This window comes from Crocodylus porosus, unplaced genomic scaffold (assembly GCF_001723895.1).
Source record: "Crocodylus porosus isolate Cpor-Errol unplaced genomic scaffold, CroPor_comp1, whole genome shotgun sequence".
Lineage (NCBI taxonomy): Eukaryota > Metazoa > Chordata > Crocodylia > Crocodylidae > Crocodylus > Crocodylus porosus.
Window position 1 is genome coordinate 4,901,183 of NW_017728921.1, and position 19,494 is coordinate 4,920,676.

The following is a 19,494-nucleotide window of genomic DNA, read 5'->3' on the forward strand; positions in this document are numbered from 1 at the left end:
GACCCCAGTATTATTTCCTGCCATGGCAGGGGGTCGGACTAGATGATCTACTCAGGTCCCTTCCGACCCTAGAAACTATGAAACTGTTCAGGCTCCTTCTGCTGTGCATGAACCATGGAAGGGAGAGCTTCTGCGATCTGTGCACAGGACTGGACCAGGAGTCATGAAATCTTGGGTTCCAGCCTCTCATTGCAAGCCACCCCACTCTGTTACCTACAGCAAGATATGTACCCCTCTGCCACACTGCCTGTGCTAATGCATCATGATGTAGGAGGAAGTGGTGCAGGTGCTGGGTTGTTGCTTTGCTGACTGGAGTTGACTGCCTTTCCTCTCCCCATCCCTAGCGCTACGATGGAGATATCAGTGACTTGGGCTTGACACTCTCCTACGATGAAGATGTGATGGGTCAGGTAGGCCATGCACTCCCTCGTGCTCATTGACTCTTTGCATTTGGCTGCACAAGGTCGTTCATACTCAAAGGGGCTGTTCTCAATTGCTTATGACTTCAGCCACTTTGGTTTCCAGCTGCAATGTGGTAGGCTTGCCGTCTGCTTTGGAAAATGCAAACCAGAACAGGGTTTTTCCCATTTTAAAGGAATAAGCAAGGGGAAAAAGCAGCTTGACTCAACAATGTGTGTGTGAATATGACCATAGCAGGCAGTCCTGAGGCTGCAGCTGGCAAACGCTGGTTATTTGTGAGAGTTGTTACAAGGCTTTAATTAAAGCAGCAGCTTATTTGGCTTGCACTTTGTTGGTCAGAGAGTGAACAGAGCTCTGTAGTGTATGGGTCTGGGTTGCAGAACAGTTCGGTCTCACTCACCGTAGCTGAGGGATGTGCTGTAACTGAGCCAATCTGCCAGAAGGTGGATCCCCTTTCTGGTTAAGCACTGGGTTGGGGCCCAGGCAAACTGAGCTCTTTCCTTTCATGAGGCTTCCTGCATGACAGGGCTCAGGCTTGACCTGCACCACAGAGCCTTGCCAGCCTAGCTGTGCTGGCCGGGGGTGGGAAGAGATCTATTCCAAGATAGAATGAAGCTGCTGGTAATGTCCCTCTTCCCATGGCTACAGGCTCACTGATATAAGAGAGCTGCTCCTGGAAGGAGCATCTCTTGTTCCAGGAAGGAGCTGAGTTGAAGCTGTCAGAAAACCCCTTCTGCTGCCACACCCAAAGTCTTCCTCAAGGGACCTGTCAGCCAGTTTGTGGTAGCAGGAATTCCACAAGGGTCTCTGCAGCACAGGGATCACACTTCCCTGCCTCCCAGGAGTGCTGCAAGGATGAATTCATTAGTGTGGAAGGGTAAAAAAAACTACCCCAAGCAGCAGCCCACTTCTCTGAGCACTTTCCCTCAGATGCAGTGAGGTCCCAATCCAGAACCCGCAGAACTCTATGGGAGTCTCTTCATTCTCTGAATCAGGAATGAAATGAGGGTCCTGTAAGAAAAATGGGCTTCGATCTTCTAAGAAAAGACTGCTGAAATGGAAGGAGTCGAGGCTGGGTGGAGGAGGAGGTGGCGGTGGGTGGAGGTGTCCTGGCTTCCCTTGGCACCTTGAGTGTATTTGTGACATCTCAATGAATAACTCCCTAGGAGATGCCAGGCTGGGTCCTCTGGTGGAAGGAGAGTTCCCTGCTGTTCAATTAGTTAGTATTTAAAAAAGGCACCAATGTGGGATGGAAACAGGATGACTGTTTAAAATGCAAATCCCAGTGTCTTACTGTAAAAATATGGAGCTGTAGCTTCAGAAGGGTGTTTCTTTCCGGTTATGGTCCCCGGTAGTAATTAGCAATGTAATCCTTTCTTCCATCAGCTTGTTTGCCACGAACTTATTCCTGGAGGGAAGACCATTCCCGTTAGCAACGAAAATAAGTAAGTACAGCAATTAGATTTGTTAGGTCACTACTGCAAAGCACTTCATTCTAGTTCCTTGGGCTTTGCATCAGGAATGAATTGAGATAGATTGGAGCAGAAAGAGCCCATAAATACCGTAATAGGATTTACTGGTTACAGCTCATCGGCAGAAATTGTATTAAATTCGATTTGCAAAATAAGAATTGACAATTTGCTTTTTGAAACGGCACTTCTAAGGTCACAGGCAGCCAGAGCGGGATGTTCTGAGGGATTTAATGATGGTGATGGATACAGACAGATGGATTCAAAGCAATGGAGGGCACAGATGCTCAAAGACACCTTGGAGCAGACGGATCTTCTCGGAGTGATAGCATGTGGCAGTTGTATAAAATACTGCTCTTCACCAGACGCAGTGGTGAATTCACATGCAATAGACAGCGCTACTCAGACACCGGAAATCAGAGGAGACATGCAGCCCTGTAGCTATTTTCACAGATAATCAGCTTTAGATAGTTATCATAAATGTCAATTCTGGAGCCTAAAAACCAACCCTTCCCACCCCCTTTCACGGATAGGGAGAGCTGGATAAGATCTGGAATATGCAGACGCGGATACGTGCCTAGCAATTAATTTGCAGCCTGCTCTCTCTCTCTCTCATGGCAAGCTAGGGCTGCCTCCTACCTGAAGATGCATCTGCATCAGCTGCACTTTACAATCCAGAGTTCCCAGTCAGTCTTTTCCTCCTGAGATTATGTCAGCGAGTTGAAATGTGAAAGAAATATCTCTTTACTTGTCAGCTTGCCACTCAGGAAGAAAACTGAAAGTCCCATGTGGCTTTGTGCTCGCCACATGCTGCATCTTTGAGGTGTGTTTGCGCACGCATGCAAAAGGGCAGTTGGCAGGAAAGCAAATGTGACAATGGAACATAATCCTTGAGTTTTTCCTTGGACTGGAAAGCAGGGTCAAGCTAAATGCTGCCTTCTGGTGGGCTGATAAATACAAGGGGCCAAGTCTATTTCAGCTGACCTGGAAGGAGACTTGGTCTTTGTTCACTACCTCACTTGTAAGATCAGCGTGTGTGTGAAGGGCAGGATGAGTCACCCCTGAAATCGGTGGTTGCATGTCTCCATTGAATTTGGGTGCTGGGTTTACAATGCCCTGCTTAGAAGAATGAAGTGAAGAAGTGGCTGCAGACAGCTGGTGAATTCAAAGGTGTCTGCAGCCAGCTTTGTTCTGTCTGGTTTGTTTGAGTAATACCTGAGCCCCGAGAAAAGAGGCTTGCCTGGCTTTTGGGAATGGGCTGGGCAGACGGGTCAGTGAGACGCTTCCCCTGCTTCTGATGGCTCCTTCTCCACACTTCATAGGATCAGCTACATCCACCTTATGGCCCACTTCCGGATGCACACGCAGATCAAGAGCCAGACGGCCGCACTCATCAGCGGTTTCCGCTCCATCATCAAACCCGAGTGGATCCGCATGTTCTCGGCACCGGAGCTGCAGCGGCTCATCTCTGGTGACAACGCTGAGATTGACCTTGAGGACCTGAAGTGAGCGGGTTGTACCCTAGGCCGGTCCCTCATTTCTGTAATGCTCTTAGCACAGGAAACTAACGCTTTCCAACCCTTCTGCTTCTTCCAATCAAAAGTCAAATGACAGCCCGGGAGTGGAAGGTTGGGAAATAGCATGGCCTGTAACATGGGAGTGGGCAAATTGACCTCAGGGAACAGCTGTACCCAGGAGACAAGTACCAAATATCTGTAGCTCCTTCAATGCTCTGGCAAGCCTGCCGGACATGGTGGATTGCAGAGAGCAGGAGCGGAAGCCTCTCTTTATAACTGAGGGGGTGGGGAGGTCTCTGGGGTGGATTGGAGAGCTGCAGCCACCTATCCGCAGGTGAGCAGGATGCTGTGACCTTGTCTGATTATGAGCTTTTTGTGTCCTGTCCTCAGGAAACACACAGTGTACTATGGTGGCTTCCACGGCAGTCACAGGGTCATCATCTGGCTTTGGGACATCCTAGCCAATGACTTCACCCCTGAGGAGAGAGCGATGTTTCTCAAGGTAAATCTCTACCCAGGCTCCTACCCTGCCTGAGTGGGCCCTGTGTCTGTGCACCTCTGGCCTTGGCAGGAACACAGCTGCTGCCTTCTGGCAATCCTCTGGACCCTCGCTGCCTGTGAGCATCTTTCCCTAGAGGCAGAACAGTACTGAAAGGCCTGACCCCTTAGAAAATGGCAGACTGTTTTTCCCCACAAGGGTTGTCCCTAGAGGGCACCGTCCCTTGCAGTGTTATATTGCCATGGATGCCCTTCTCTGGGGGTGAGGAGCACAGTAGACTTTCACTCCCAGTGTGGCTGGACTAGCTATTGATAGAGCAGGCAGGTCAGCAAACGAATGCACCGTGTGAAAAGCCGTGTGTTTTTGTGTTGGAATAGAGTCTCTGTGTTGCTCTTTGGAGATGCAGTTGCCATCTTTTAACCACACCTGCTGGGTTTTATTCAGTTTGTCACCAGCTGCTCCCGGCCTCCACTTCTGGGCTTTGCCTACCTCAAGCCTCCTTTCTCCATCCGCTGCGTAGAAGTCTCGGACGATCAGGTATGTGGCCGGAACGGACCTGGCCAGCGTTTCCTAAGCTGTGGTGCAGGAAAAATCCCACTCTGATTCCCAGAGGGACCTTCTCCAGGCCTCTTCCCCTCCCACCCTGCTTCCACCTTGTCTCTGCCATCACCTCAGAGCTCCTGTGGGTAGAAAGCGGGACACTGGGACCAAGTGAAAGTGCACTAGCTGTAATGGGATGTGAGGCTGGTTGGTGACGTGGCTGTTTCCTTCTGTGCTCCCTGGTGTCTGCCTTCCCTTTGAGTGGTCACCCTGCCTTTGCAGCTGGTAGCACTCCTTGCGATGACCTTGCTGGGCCTGTCTGATTTGGTTCTGTGCTCCTGAGTCTACTACCCTTTCAGCTTCACGTGCTATGCCTAGTCAGTCTCCGATCACTTTACCCCGAGGCAAGTGTACTCTCCAGTGGTTGGAGGTTGGCCACCTGGAGTCAGGCCCTGTCGCTGCCCCAGATGTGGGCAGGGTAACGTGTCTCTCGCTATGTTTCCAGGACACTGGCGACACACTGGGTAGCGTGCTACGGGGCTTCTTCACCATCCGCAAGAAGGAGCCGGGTGGCCGGCTCCCCACCTCTTCCACGTGTTTCAACCTGCTCAAGCTTCCCAACTACAGCAAAAAGAGCATCCTACGGGAGAAGCTGCGCTATGCCATCAGCATGAACACCGGCTTCGAGCTGTCGTAGCTGCCTTGCCCCCACGGGCTCTCAGAGCCACCTGCTAGCACCAGAGACACACGGGGCAGGTCAGCACCCAAGGGGGTGCTGCTTGCCAGCTCCAGGACTGGAGAGATGCTCATGGTAATAGAGAGAGCCCTTGGTCCCACCCAGTGTGGGAGCTGCCTAGGCTGCCATTAGATCCCTAGGGTAGGCACCAGGTCTGATCCCAACGCGCTTCACTTGTTGCCATGTAAATTATTAAACGCCAAACCCAGGGGAGACTTGGGGCAGTGCCCAGGCCGAGCAGGTCTCATGCCCGAGACGCAACCTGGTGTCAGTGTGTGGCAGGCAGGGAGGAGGTCCTGCTATGTGGCTGGGCAGACACTGCTGCAAGCAAGGCCATGCACTAGACATGCCTTTGGCTGCACCAGGGCAGGAGTGTGGTGGAGCCTCCTTCAAGGCTGTCTCCACTGTGCAGTGCCTGCTCCCCAACCCCCTTCACTCAGGTCAGGCTTAGCAATGGGGATGGACTACAGCCCTGCGTACCAGGTGAGGCCCTCGTGGTGGACTCTGAGCAAGATGGTTTCCCTGATCTGGAAAAGCTGCAGCCAGCACTGGCAGGCACATAAAGCCTCTGCTCTGTGACGGCAGGGTGAGAGTACAAAGCATAGGCGTGCAGCTGGGAGCGCCGGCCCCTTGCACCTCTGCTTAGCTCCATGTGGCTGCAGAGGGACCATGCTCTGCTTCCCAGGCAGTACACATTAGCTTTCTTTTTGCTTTCCTCTCATTGCTGGGCAGGAAATGGAGAGGCACTGGTGCTGTATCCAGCTCCTGGGCAGCTCTGAAACCAGCTGCTTGTGTGTGTGAGCGGGATGTACCGATCTGCCAGCAGCCCTCCCTTCTGCTCAGTGAAACCCATTCTCTGACCTTCGTGGAGATTTTGACCTGGTTGCCCTCCTGCTTTCTGGCTGCGGCCTCTGCACAGCACAGTGGCACTTGCCTGCCAAACTCTTCAATAGTTTTGGTCTTGCGGTTAGCTGAAGCTCCTGTGCAGCCACACGGCTTTTCAATCAGCTTGTTCTCAACAGAGGGCTCCTTTTCAGGAAAGTAACCATTGTACAGGCTGCAGATAGCCTTGCAGTTCTGACCTCTCATGGGCAGGTGGGTTCTGCCTCCAGCCCAAAACCCTTATACTCTGCAGCAGGACACTGCATGGGGTTCTGGTGTCAGGGAAACCACCATTTAGTCTGGAATTTAGATAGATTTTATTTAACTTCCTCCCTATCGTGCCTCAGCTCCTAATGGTTGCAGCATGAGCTCCTTTTAACGCTCTTCTCTTCTCCCCTTATCCTTTCTCTTCTCATTTGTATGGAAAATCCACGGTTTTAACCTGGTGGTGTAATCCTGGGCAGATCCAGCAAGTAGACATGGAGCAGCGGATGCTCCAGTGCCAGGCTGCCCACCCTACCTCATCCTCTCCAGCAAGCGTGAATGGCAGGGATTTCCAGCCCCAAGCTGTGTTGTATTACACGCCTCTGCACAGGGGGACTGGGCCCCAGGCTGTTGGGCAGCCCCTTTTAATTGCTGCTGAGAGAGCAGGCATGAAGCAGACCAGAACATGCTTCTAACTGAAGCCATTCAGAGATGAGAGCAGCAGAAATGCCCTTCATGTTCTCTGTCCTGCCTTAATTAAGTAATTAATTAACAAAACTCAATAGCAGTCCTTCTCCACGTGGCTTGGAAAAGCACGTCAGCTCCCACTCGGCTGGGGGCCTTCTGTTCTTACTGAACACTCGCTCGTTAATAGGAATGACCTACTCCGTTAATGAAGGAAAGACTTGCCTGCCTTCGTCTTGCCGCAGCTATTCTATGGGCATGACCACAGGAATTTAGAGAGGGCAGGGCATGGCTTCAGATCTTGTGTAGGGATCAGTTCACATTTGATAACCTGTACTGGTGTAGCTGGAGAGGGTTTGATGCTGGGCTGGTAGTTGACTATACTTCAAAACACGATGCGGTATCTTTTTTTTTTTTCCTTCTTGGGTTAAGGCGGTGTCGATAGATTCCACAGCCTGAAATTATTTCTTAAACCAAGAAACTCTGCTCCCCTTCTTGACTCTTTTTTTTTTTAGATTTCCCAGGAGCACTTTCCATCGAAAAGGTCTTAATTTCATCTCTTTTCCCCAGCTAGAAACTCCAGGGTTTTAAGAGCCTGGTAATATTGCACTATATGAAACACTAAATCTTTTAGTTTTGTAGCTAGTGGATGAACTGCAGTAGGGTAACAAAGGCCCCAATGGCTGTGTGTACAGCAGCACATCTCATTGGTAGCCAACTTCTGTATGACTCGAAGGCTTGTTACACTTCCAGAGAGGACTGGGAACAGGTGACAGGCCCTCCTCTGGCTCTCGCATGATCTGGGTGAGAAGGGAAAAGTTTTGCCATAGGAGATTCATGTGTTTATTTTTTCTATAGATTAAGTCCTGAGGTCCTGGCACAGCCCGCGTGACCACACCACAGGGGAAAAAATAAACTTAACATCTGTTGAGTAAGAGCGCAGGCGTCTTGCTGTCAGTCTGTGTGTAGGCAGCAACGGGCTTGGCAGTGGGAAGGTAATGCCCCTTCCATATGGGGCAGGCCAAGGTCATGGGGAGTGGAGAGGGAGAGGGGGAGTGCAGGGGCCTTCAGGCTGGCTTTGAGAGATGATGGCGTTCTCAGGTTGCTCTTCAGTGCTGTGCCCTCGCAGATGGGTAGAGTTGGGTGTATTTTGAGAGCTCCCAGAAAGCCTGTTTTCTCCTGAACCTGGTGGGGTCCCAGTGAGGTTTGGGGTGAGGAGGGCTGCTGTGCAGTGGATTCGCTCATGTATCAGTGTCTCCTCGGGAGGACACGCTGGCCAGTTGCTCCTGTCCTAAACTGCTTGCTTGTAGCTTTCTGCAGGTCTCTTCCTCCTTGAGTGCTGGGGAGCTGTGGGGTGCCGCGTCTTTGGTACGCAGATGGCAGAGAGTGCTCCTGCAGCCTGGCTGAGGCTGGGGCATGGACGAGAGGCAGCTGCCTGGGTGGTCCAGGTAAAATAGGCAGTGATGGGTGAGTGGGGAAGCATAGTAGGACACAGCCAGTCTGCCTCCAGCACAGGTGCTTGAGTGTGCTGCTTGGGGTCTGGTTGAAAGTCCCTAAGGCTCCCCCACAAGCACCAGCATGGGGCTTCCCTACATTGCGCATGCTGTGCTGAGGCCACCACGATGCATGTCCTGCCCGGCGCATGGCAAAGCCTGGAGGGACCCCAAGCATAGCCAGGCGCTGCTGTCGCATGTGCTCAGGGCTGCTGCCAGCTGGCTGCACTGCTTCCTTCCTGGGCTTTTAGGTGTGCAGAGTTGGGAGCAAGAGGTTGATCCCAAGCCCGGCTGGCTGATCAGAAGAGCCCTGTAGACACAAGACAGGGATGCTGCTTGCAGAGGCCTCCTGAACCTAGCATTCACTGGCCCTGCGAGGAGAGCAATTCACAGCATGATCTGCTGCATGTTGTGGTAGCAGGTCAGTGTTTTAGCCCGGTAGATGGCACTGCAAGGAAGCAATGGTACCTTGCCTTGCCTTAATTGCAATCTGTTACCCAGGAAGCTGCTCCTTCTCTCTTTGGCCTGTGCTGCCACTACAGCCCCTGCCCCACAGTGACCAGCCCTACCGTCAGGATGGCAGAGGGGTGCCCTGGCTGGCACTTGGGCCTCCTTGCCCTCTGGCTCACCTTGGGACCTCGAGGGACAGGCAGGAATTGGAATCAGGGCCTGGCAAGAGACACCGAAGGGCAGTTTCTGGCAGAAACCACTGAAATGTCCCAGGGCAAGAACTACCAGCAAACAGCCATGCCCTGTGCAATGTGGCTGGCATCAGGATGGCTGGAGCCCTGCCAGCACCAGCCCACTCTGGGCTGGATGCCCCAATAGCTGTTGCAATGTAGACTGGCAGGGTCTTTGCTGCCCTCTGGCTCTATTTTGGTCCTCATTATCCTAGCAGCTGGCCGGGAGAGAACAGGACAGCAGCCACTAACTGAAGGCTCCCAAGGCATCTGTCACTAGCCTGCAGGTCCTCCCTCAGTGACCCAAGACCCCCTGTTCCTCCCCCATCCCCTCTGCTTTCCAGTGGGTGACCACTGCCCTGGGACTCCAGTCTGCGCTCTCAGATGTCAATGCTGCAGCCTGCCTGTCCCTGGGGCCCGGGTGCAGGAGCTGTTGTGCTGTTCCCACTGGCACTGACAGAGCTCTGACTTAGCGCCATGCGGGAGCTGCGACACCTCAGAATGTCCTGGTCCAAATTGGAGCAAAGTCCTGACTCGGCGCAAGTGCTCCATTTTTGGCTCTAAGGCCTTGACTCTTCGCTGGAACGGCCGAGTACACATGCAGTCAGAGCAAAGGGTTTCAGCCTTGTTGCAGTGGAGCCTACAGACGCTGCCTGGCAGAGGAGTTGGAGGTAAGGGCTGTGGTTCCATAAGCTCTTGGGGTTTGGTTGAATAAGTGTGTCTGGCAGAGAACTGTTTGGTGGAAACCCTCCAGCCCAGGCTGGTCCCCACTGCTGCAGGTTGTAAGGTGCCTGCTTGGTAAAGAGCTCCAGGCTCCCTTGACTTTCCTGCCCCTCCTCTTTGTCCTGAGCCTCCCTGGATGGGTCAGGTCTGAAATCTCTCAGCCTGATGCCACCATTCTGCAGAGCTCCTCTAAAACCAATCTCTTTCTCCTGCTGGCTGCAGGCCCTCCTGGGATAGATCTGCTGTGCTGCATTACACCTGGAACACATTCCCAGTGCTGGCAGCCAAAGGCATGTCTTCTCTCTGCCTCTAGTAGTCAGCCTGTTCCCACGCATCGAAGTCCAACTGCACTCCGTTGTGCTGGGTGAGAGTCGAATGCCGAGCTCTCCTGTCCGGCAGCATGTGGTTCTTTGGCCTGTACGATGTGCCCCTGCCGTTCGTCTCCACCTCCCCGCTGCTCCTGGACGAACAGTTCAGTGCTTGCTGGATAATTTCCCTGCAAGTTAATTTGAGCTTTGCTGGTGTTGGGGAATATAATTAGTGCTTTTGAATTATATCAAGGGCTTGCATGGAGTAATTAATCGGGCAGGTTTATCTGGTGCTTGGCAGGAAATGATATATGACTCTCATGGGGTAAGCGGCACCTCATATTGCTTGGAAAAAATCTTACTGCCAAGGTCAGGCTTGTACTGTGGTGGATTTACAGAGCACTGACCCTGCTTCCCTACTTGTCACTACAGCAGCTCAACCACTGGTCAGCTTCTCCCATCTCCACAGGAAGTCACTCCATTCCCTTTAGCCTCACCCTGCCTGTGTGGCCCCTGATAAGGTGGTTATGCTAAGATCTGGTTTACATTTTAACCAACCACCAAGGGCCAGGATGCAGCCCCCACCGGCTGCATAGGAAGAGTCCATGGCCAGTTCTTCCTGGTCATCATCACAATGTACCAATTGCAGCGGGGAAGGTTTAATGCTGGCCGTGAAGGAAAGCGCACAGCTCCACTTGCGGCTGCCTTGTTCTAAGCGTTTCCTGCTCTCCCAGGTCAGAGGAGCAGACTCTACCTGCCTGGGGGGGGGCATTGTGGACATGTGTGAACAGGAAGAGCAGCAGTAAGGATGGCCAGTTCCCCCTGCCCCAGAATCTAATCCTTGTAACAGTGCAAGTCTTCTGGCCTCCAAGTCTTTCCCACACTACACTAAGCCTATTTAAAAGGCAGTCAGCAGGCTCTGTCTCTCTTCCATTTCTCAGAGGAACCGCTGGCTTGTCTGAATTTACATAGGACTTGGTAAAACGTATGTCTGTGTCATTTCTGCAGGAACAGCGGTCGCCCTGCTGCCTGCATGGTGTGGACGTAATAGAGGCAGCTGAGTTATAGTTCGACTTATTTCCTTTTACAGCTCCTACAGTGTTAACAGATGTACCGACGTCTGATCCAATCATGCAGCAAGAGGTTCTGGGGCCAATCCTTCCAGGCTTGACAGTGTGTAAGCTAGGAGATGCCATAAATTTTCCAAACAAGAATAAACGACCCTTAGCAACATATGTCTCCTCTGACAGTTCCAAGGTAATCGTAAATACTGTTTTGCCTTGCAGGGCTTTATCTGGGCTCTGCATATGGTCAGGGTGGACAAAGCATCTGCCATCCTTCCCCAGCTCCTCACATTAATGAGGTGTAGGAATGGGTCCCTGGGGAGCATGGGTGTGCATCAGCTGGATGGGGACAGGGCTTGTGAAGTCAAACTTAATCTCAGTCTTGGAGTGTGGGGTCAGTGGAGAAGAGGAGTCTGCCCTCATTTCATTTCCATGCCCTAAATCCATTCACCGAGTAACTGACTCTTGCTGCTGATAACCTATTCGTGTGTGCAGCCCAGCTGTTAGCAGGGGCAGCTCAGCCAAGTTGGAGGTTGTCTTCAGCTGAGAGCGGTATAGTCTCCTATCAACTTAATCTCCTGCCTTCGAGTGGTGGAGCTATTGTCTGCACCCCATAGCCCCTGGTCTTCAGGATGTACACACAGTCAGGTCTTCAAGTAAGCGATGCTGCTACTGGGGTTTAATTTATTCTGTACTGCATAAGCCAACACTCACTGAAGTCCATGCGAGTCCTTCCACTGGGTCAAGTCTTGGGCTGTTGCCTCCATCACGAATAGCAGGCACCCCAACCTGCTCAGCTACGCAGGCAGGGAGATCACACACTAAGGGGTTAATCCAACATGCATAGTGTAAGTAACTAATTGTGACCTTTACCCAGCAGCTCCCCCATTAGGCAAACCCTTAGGCATTTGTGTGGCTCTGAGCCTGCTGCTTTCTCTCACCAATGAGATTTAAGAGACGTGTTCAATACTACTACATTCCAGCTCTGGCTGAGAGACACATATTTAAATAAGCCCCAGCTTAGACAGCAGCCTTCCCCCTAGCTCCAGTTCTATAACAGTTTGCCCAGAAATCTGTTAAGAGGGGGAAACATTTAAAAAGTTCTTGCGCAGGGCATAACAAACTGAATCTGCACATCTTGTTAAATGGTGATGACTAAATAATACTTGCATTGGTTCAGAAATGCTAGTGAGATTTCTATTTGCCCTGCTGGGAAGAAAAAGAATCCATCTCAGAGCTGATTTATGCAGCATTCGTGAAGAATTTATTATACGAAGAATTTTATTCAATTAAATTTGGAAAAGCCTCTGGATTCTTAAGGTTCACTAGTGATAACTGAGACACAGCGATCATAAAACTGGATGGCCTGTCGGCAGTAAGTATTGAGAAAATGCCTGATGTGACATTGCTGCTGAAGGTAGAGTCCAAATCAAGAACATTTGTCATTGGGATGTGTTACAGGCTAAGGCTTTGAAAATTACTCTGTGAAAAATGTGCGTTAACAATAGCCATGAAATTATCTGTTAAAGAAGAAAAAGGTGACTAATGAGACAGCACTATCTATTAGTGATAGGCATTCTTCACTCAGCCCCAGCTCTGATTAAAAAGTTAACACAAAAGCAAGAGGGGGTGGGGTAGGTTTCTTGTGTGTATTTTGCTTAAGGTGGTTCCCACTTAAATACTGTACTGTAAAGGTGGTAGGATTTAAATGCTCCCGAATACAGGCTTGCAGTAATTTATACTCAAAGAATTTAAAAGGGTAAAAAAACCCAGTCACTTGACAGGCATTTACAGTGGTAGCATTCTGAGGTTCTTTAATGCTTGTTTTTAAGTTGTACAAGATCCTGTGGTCGAGACACTTTTGCATGCTCTTCCAATCTACATTTCCATGCTTTAAGGGCTGGAATTGGATGTATGAACCTTTACTGACGGCTGCTCAGTTTGAGGGAAAGATGCCTATCACGCTGTTAACTGGCTAATTTAGATGTGTTGTGCTGATGGATATGAACGGTTTTCCTACAGCCTTCAAGGCAGCAGACCAGCTAGAAAAGCTGTGATACAGTTGCCACAAAAATCTCAAGGTGGAGTTGGCTTGCAACTTCAGGTGAATTAAAGGAGCTTTAGCCTTTTTTTTTTTTTTAAATCAGCAGTTTAGATTCCTTTTTTCACCTCACTTGTTAAGCATCACTGTGCTCAGCTAGAAGGGAGGTAATTTGCTGCAGTCTCTCTATCCTTGACCCCTTACCCCAAATACTCCAAATAAAGAAATAAAGATTTAGAGGCAACAGATCCAATATGTTGCAAGGGAGTTGGATAACCCCCTGTTCAGGTGCTGTAAGCCAACCCCTCCTCAAAGGAACTCCTGTTGTGTTTTAAGGTGCTCTTCAGCATCTGGTGACAAAGCAGTTGTACTTGACTCAATATTTTCTTAGCTGAGAATAGTCCCTCCTAGAATGAGACGTCATGCAGGCCTCTGTCTAAGAGCTGGTCAAATATTCATGAGGTCAGAGCCCTCCTGGTGCAGGTAAGACTCATATTAGCCACAAGGCTGGGCTTGTCTGCGGAAGGACTGTGAGATTTGGCCCATTGGTTCTTTAATCTCTTGTCCTTGCACTAGCCCATAGCTGGCAGCGGATGTGCTGCGATACCAAGTGATTCTCCACATGTGCATAGACAGGCATTTAGTGCTCTCCTTAAATCTATGAACCCTTCCTTCAGCTCCAGCCAAAATTGATGGAGCGCAGCCAGCTTAAAAAGGGAAAAAGCAGGCTGGATTTGGTAGCAAAGGGACTTTCTCATGCAAGTTACTCATGCTGTATTTTAGAGCTTATGGACTAAGTCCCTGAATCCATGCCCCGGTTCTCTTTACTATTGCTACTTTCAGCTTTTAAGAGAGATGTCACGCACATTTTTCTATTCCTTTCATCGGAGTGCTGTCAAATTCCTTCAGCAACACCTGCCACTGCTCTGAGAAGTGAAATGGGATTTAACTTCAGTCAGCTGTCAGAGTCATTCTGAAGCCATTTCCAAGGCAGTTATTAGAACTGGATGCTCAGATCTGGAAACTAGCTAATGGAAGCAGGTGAGTTTTGCAGACCAGCTGAGCACTCCTTACAGGTTTATAAAGAAAGACCCTAAGCTAGTTCAGTCACAGGATGGGTGGGCAATGGGTACCCTGGATCCAGGTGCAGTCTCGCTTCCCTACAGAGAATCTCTACCAGATTTAGCTTCTCCTGGTATAGGAAGAAGTATCACCTGCAACTTACGGCTCACTCCTGGTGTATATTTTTTCTTCCTTCCCTTCCTTCATTGCAACATAACGTGCCAAAACGAAGAGATAATCACTGAGTCTGGAAGGCAGGGAAAGGAAAGCAGTAAAGAAATGCACATCTGTCATCTAATGCGTTTGCAGCTAGCCACCAGTGTGGGTAAGACAGCATGCTGAATTACAGCACCGGGAGCTGCGAGGGAAATGGAGCAACTGAAACAAAGTAAACAGCAGCAATGCCCAAAATGGCAGTCACAATGAGGATCAAATGAGTGCTCCCACAGGACCTGGGAAGCATCTGTTTTTTTTAGGCTGCTGCATCCAGGTACTAGACAAGCAACCTTGCTTTCCAGCTCAGTCTATGTCAGGCCTTAGACAAGCTGAAATCATTACATGGAGCAGCATCCTCCCTGGGGATGCTGTGGCTGCTGATGGCTAGAGGAAACTAGCACTAGTGCATCCTTGCTGAGAGCAGCAATCCCTGCATTTGCTTTACCTGTTCAAATATTTGGCCACATTTGGATCTGCTTCTCCTGCTTGCACTATGGGAACCACACTAAAAAGAGAAAAACACAGAGTGAATGGCTGTGTCAAATCTATTGGCTGAGCACACAGATGAACAGACTTGTCTCTGAGGTTTGGAGATGCTCAAAACCTCAAGTAGTTAATAAGAATCTCTGTATTCTTCATGAAGTGGATCGTAAGCACTGAAAACCTGTAGTTATGGCATGTAGGAGAGTTGTAACTTGTAGGATAAAGCATCAGTATAAATGGTAACTCATAAGGATAACTATTGCTGGTGAATCCACTCCCTCAGTATGAGCAGGGCCTAGTCTATTCTCTTTCCTCTTGCTCTGAGCATGAAGCTATTCTGCAGAGTTTACTGATATGTGCATCAATACAATTATACCAACTGCCATTTAACAAGAAACCATAAGATATTGGGTTACTTGCTGCCAAGATATCATTGTTCTGTTGTTACTCCTATATATGTTGGCTTGCAAAAGGAGTTCTACAGCCACAGTCCTGCAGAGATGCTGCTGCACTTTGCTTATTGCTTCCAGAGTGCAGGGCTTAAAGCTGGCCTTTGGGAGTAACTGCCTCAGATGCTGCAAGAGCTCTCAAGCTAATATTTCCCCCTCATTCTACTGCAGTTTTGCTAAAAATTTGACTTGAGACCAGTTGCATTGGATGCTGTTTTGCATGGCTCGGTGGCTGCTGCAGCTATCTGGTCTCAGTGGATCTTTTCCTCAGTTTTATTCAGGTTATGCTAGCAAACACTTACCATCTCTCTGCTCTGCGGCAGACGGCCCTGGAGAAGTGGAGGGCAGCGCTACTCTTACCTCCTGACTGAAAGAAAATACATTGCCTTGTAACTGAAACTAGATCCCATCTTCTAGCTTCTTGAAGTTTAGTAAGCTTATGACATACTGCACAAAAGCAAGCCATATTTGACTCGCAGAAGTTATATTTCTCTTTAGTGTTACAGTTGTTAGGCATTTTGGAACTTATTTTAAATACAACAGAACAGCAAGTGTTAATCTCTTCCATCCTTTCAGAGCTGTTAGTTGTAGGTTCAAACCCCCCAAAGCAGGATGGAAGCATGTGTTGGCAGGACTTCAAGATCAACCTCATGTTTAGGTTTATTATGAACTGATAACTGGTTTTAGATTCAGTCATCAATCAAACCACCTAGCAAACTTTTTGACTTCAGTAATAAGCATAAGCAATACCTACAGGCAAAATGAAAGCAGTGAGAGGTGGAAGTTGTTCTGTGTATTTATCAATCCACTGCTCCAGCTCCAGCACTGGCTTTTCAGTAAATGAGGTCCGTTCTAGAGAAGCAAAGAGGAAGTGACTTAAATGCTGGCATGAATTAATTGCTCAGCAAGATGGATCTTGCATGTTACATTTGTTGTATTAAATAGTCAAGGAAAGTGGCATAATTAAGGCTTGACTGCCATAGGCCTGAACTGCTCAGGCAAATACTAACAGAAATTCACTACCAGCTTTCCTAAATACTTCCAACCTATGTGGGGGAAGTTCAAGTCTACAGCCATTATGTTAGGAAAAAGAACTGGAGGATTACTTAAGTGAGCCTCCCTGGCTGAAGAGATGGGGGTGGCAATGTTGGCCCCGACATCCTGCAGCATGCACTGGACCTGGAGAGAGCAAAAGGAAGAGGGGGGGGGGGAATGAAGGCTATTTGCTACTGGCAAAGCACAGGCAATGAAATTGCAATTGCAGAGATGATACTTGATGCTCTAGTGAGACAGCGAAGAGGTAACTTGATGTTCCAGAGCTGTAAATAAGCTGATATTGAACTCTTCTGCACTATGTGGCTAATCAGTAAACCCCAAATGTACCTAGGTGGGAGCTGGTTTCTCCCTCCTCCCCATCCTCACTTCAGTATTTCTTCTCTCTCGATTTTCAATCTAAGGATGCAAGACAGCAAGGCTGGCTTTGCGAGTTCCCAAGCGTGCATGAAAATGGATCGGAAACAGCTCTGTGATGGATTTGCTGCACAGCTGACTCACTCCTCACTCTACTGGTTTCCTTCAGGGTATTGTTAAAGAGAAGAGATTTGTTTCTTCAAGCAATCAGGGCTGAGATTTTTCAAGTCAGCCGAAAGGCCTGGGATGCAGGATGCCAGCTGTTTGAGAGCTGCTGAGGGGATTCAGTCCAAGAGCTTTAGAACTCCACTGGTCAATAATGCAAGCATAATGACTACGTTAGATCCCCCCACCCCCAAAAACATAGTTACTACTCACTTTGTGCAGTTGTTCGGCAAATGTATGGCCACTTTCACTGCTTAATTCACTAGCAAGTCTAGAGTGAGAGAAAGAGTAGTTAGTCATCGGGCACAAGAGTCTAATTTGGCATCTCTTCTATATTTACTACTCATCTTATAAAGACTGTATGTGCACTGGCTCACAGGGACTGTTGTACTGCAACAACTAAGGGGTCACATGTCCACAGGTTGATCATTTTTTGTCACTCAATCCTTCTTTAAAGGAAAACAGCATGTGCACAAAGAACAGAACAAAATGCAACTAGGTACAAGCTGTTCCAGCTTTGCTGCATCCTTTCATCGTAAGAAGTTTCATAGCAACCACAATTGACTATAGTGGTGTCAACTAACAGCAAAGTAAAAAAGATGAACTCCTAAGCACAGTGTCCCCTTTACAAAAGATCTGTGGCAATAGCATGACATGAGCATCAGAACTTTGCTTTTGAGAGACAAAGGTCAAATAACAGAAAATGTATAGTTTTGTTACCCAATAGCTGAACTCAATTCATCTGTTGTTCCCAAAGCTTCAAATACTTGATCGTCTTTTGACCTCCTCTCGCCTGTGAATGTGCTGGAAAATCCTTTAAAAACAAGCCACAAACATGAAAAGGGTTTGGAACACGACTGGAACTGTGGAACAACTTGCTCCAGGGGCAGTAAGCTGCGGCCTGCAGAAGTAGCAATCTTAGGTCTGTGTTACAGATGCAGGAGGGTGAGGTTTCTGTCTCTGTGTCCTTTAGAGACATGCTGCACCCAGTGCACTGGTATTTCCCTGGCATATTTCTTCCACTTGAACTTCCCTAGACCCTCCATCACTGACCTGAAGGTGGCTGTTCTCAGATGGCAGCCTTTTAAAAACTGATTTGAATGGAAAACTGCAGAACAAGCAATCAGCCAGCAACTGCACTGCATCAAGCAGGGTTTAAACAAGGATGATGGATTCTGCCTCCCAGTACCTGGACTCGTTTCAGTGAGTCCTTTTACCTACAGGTTTGCTAGTTTCTTCCAGCCCTACTCACACCCCCCTCAGCTCCCCCGGTCTTTGCTGTTCCAATTGCTCTCTCTTCCTTATACTCCGCTTCCTGCACATTTTCTCACCATGTCTGGAACAAGTGAGCTCTAGGTCATGAAAGCTCATGCATAAACAAATATATGCATAAACAATATATATATATATATGCATAAACAAATATAATACCCATCATCTCCAGCTCAGGAAACCTTGTGTTCTCACTTTCTCTCTGCCTACAGATTCGTATAGATCTCTATAGATACAGAACACAAGGTTTCCTGCACTAGAGGTTAAATCAGTCTCTATCTATATTATCTCCAGGTCAAGAAACTGCGTGCATGCTCTCTCTTACACCAGGTTTTCTGTGCTGAAGACAATTCTCTCTCAGCACAAGGTTTCCTGTACTGGAGGTATCTAGATACAGATTGGGGATAGATATGTAGATCCCTACAGATACAGAGTACAAGGGTTTCAGTGCTGGAGATTAAATCAATCTGTCTATATGTAGATACATCTATATCATCTCCAGTGCAAGAAACCTTGTTGCATACTCGCTCGCTCCCTCCATCTCATACAAGGGTTCCTGCATTGAAGATTATATCTATCCTTCTTCTGCAGTGCAGGAAACCTTGTGCTCTGTATCTCTATACAGATTAGAGATAGATGTGTAGATCTCTATAGGGGCAGAACACAAGGTTTGTGCGCTGGAGATGAGATCTTTCGATATCTTCCTCTCATCTACAGTGCAGGAGACCTTGTGCATGCTCCCTCTCTCGCTCCCCTACACTGAGGACTATGTTTATCTGTCTGCCCATCTATCGCCTCCAGCACAGGAACCCTCGTGTCACATCTCTGTACAGATTACAGGTAGATACATAGATCCCCGTAGATACAGAATACAAAGTGTGTGTGCTGGAGATGAGATCTCTCTCTCGCACCTCCAGTGGAGGAAACCATGTGCGTGCTCCCTCCCTCTCCTGCACCACGTTTCCTGTGCTGAAGGCTACATCTATCAGTCTATCACCTCCAGCATGGGAACCCTTGTGCTGCATCTCTGCGCAGATCAGGGGTAGATATGTAGTTCCCCATAGATACAGAGGACAAGGTTCGTGTGCTGGAGATTAAATACATCTGTATGCACATATCTCTCCATCACCTCCAGCACAAGAGCCCTCATGCACACTTGCTCTCTCCCACAAAGTTCAATCACTGAAGATGATATCCATCCATCCATCCATCTCTCCACCCACCCGCCCATTATCTCCACTGCTGGAAGCCTCGTGCATGCTCGCTCTCTGCCACACGGTTTCCTGCGCTGAAGACTGTGGATACACCTGTCTATCCATCCTCTGCCCCCCGCGGGGCCGCTACCTTTGTCCCCGGTGCGGGTGTAGACCCGCGGGGCTCGCGTGGCGGGCGGCTC

General features: G+C 49.0%; 2 protein-coding genes across 3 annotated transcripts in view; one reads left to right on the plus strand and one right to left on the minus strand.

Moving 5' to 3' along the window:
- The window catches only part of UBE3B (ubiquitin protein ligase E3B), a 30,513-nt gene extending 22,844 nt beyond the window's left edge, over positions 1-7,669 (plus strand). The window contains exons 21-26 of one of the 2 annotated variants that reach the window (XM_019538849.1): positions 345-410; positions 1,807-1,865; positions 3,212-3,394; positions 3,797-3,908; positions 4,350-4,442; positions 4,951-7,669. In XM_019538849.1, the coding sequence (XP_019394394.1) occupies positions 345-410; positions 1,807-1,865; positions 3,212-3,394; positions 3,797-3,908; positions 4,350-4,442; positions 4,951-5,142 (705 nt within the window). In that variant the 3' untranslated portion in view covers positions 5,143-7,669. The remainder of the gene's footprint in view (positions 1-344; positions 411-1,806; positions 1,866-3,211; positions 3,395-3,796; positions 3,909-4,349; positions 4,443-4,950) is intronic. The other variant, XM_019538850.1, reaches the window with a different exon arrangement.
- A 5,867-nt stretch (positions 7,670-13,536) lies between these two features.
- Positions 13,537-19,491, minus strand: MMAB (methylmalonic aciduria (cobalamin deficiency) cblB type; the record flags this gene model as incomplete). The annotated part of the gene is made up of 8 exons (XM_019539381.1): positions 13,537-14,350; positions 14,765-14,824; positions 15,554-15,618; positions 16,006-16,103; positions 16,358-16,430; positions 17,040-17,097; positions 17,547-17,640; positions 19,443-19,491. Coding segments are annotated over 8 exons (585 nt in total), but the record flags the coding sequence as incomplete, so codon positions are not given.
- Between the last annotated feature and the right edge of the window lie 3 nt (positions 19,492-19,494).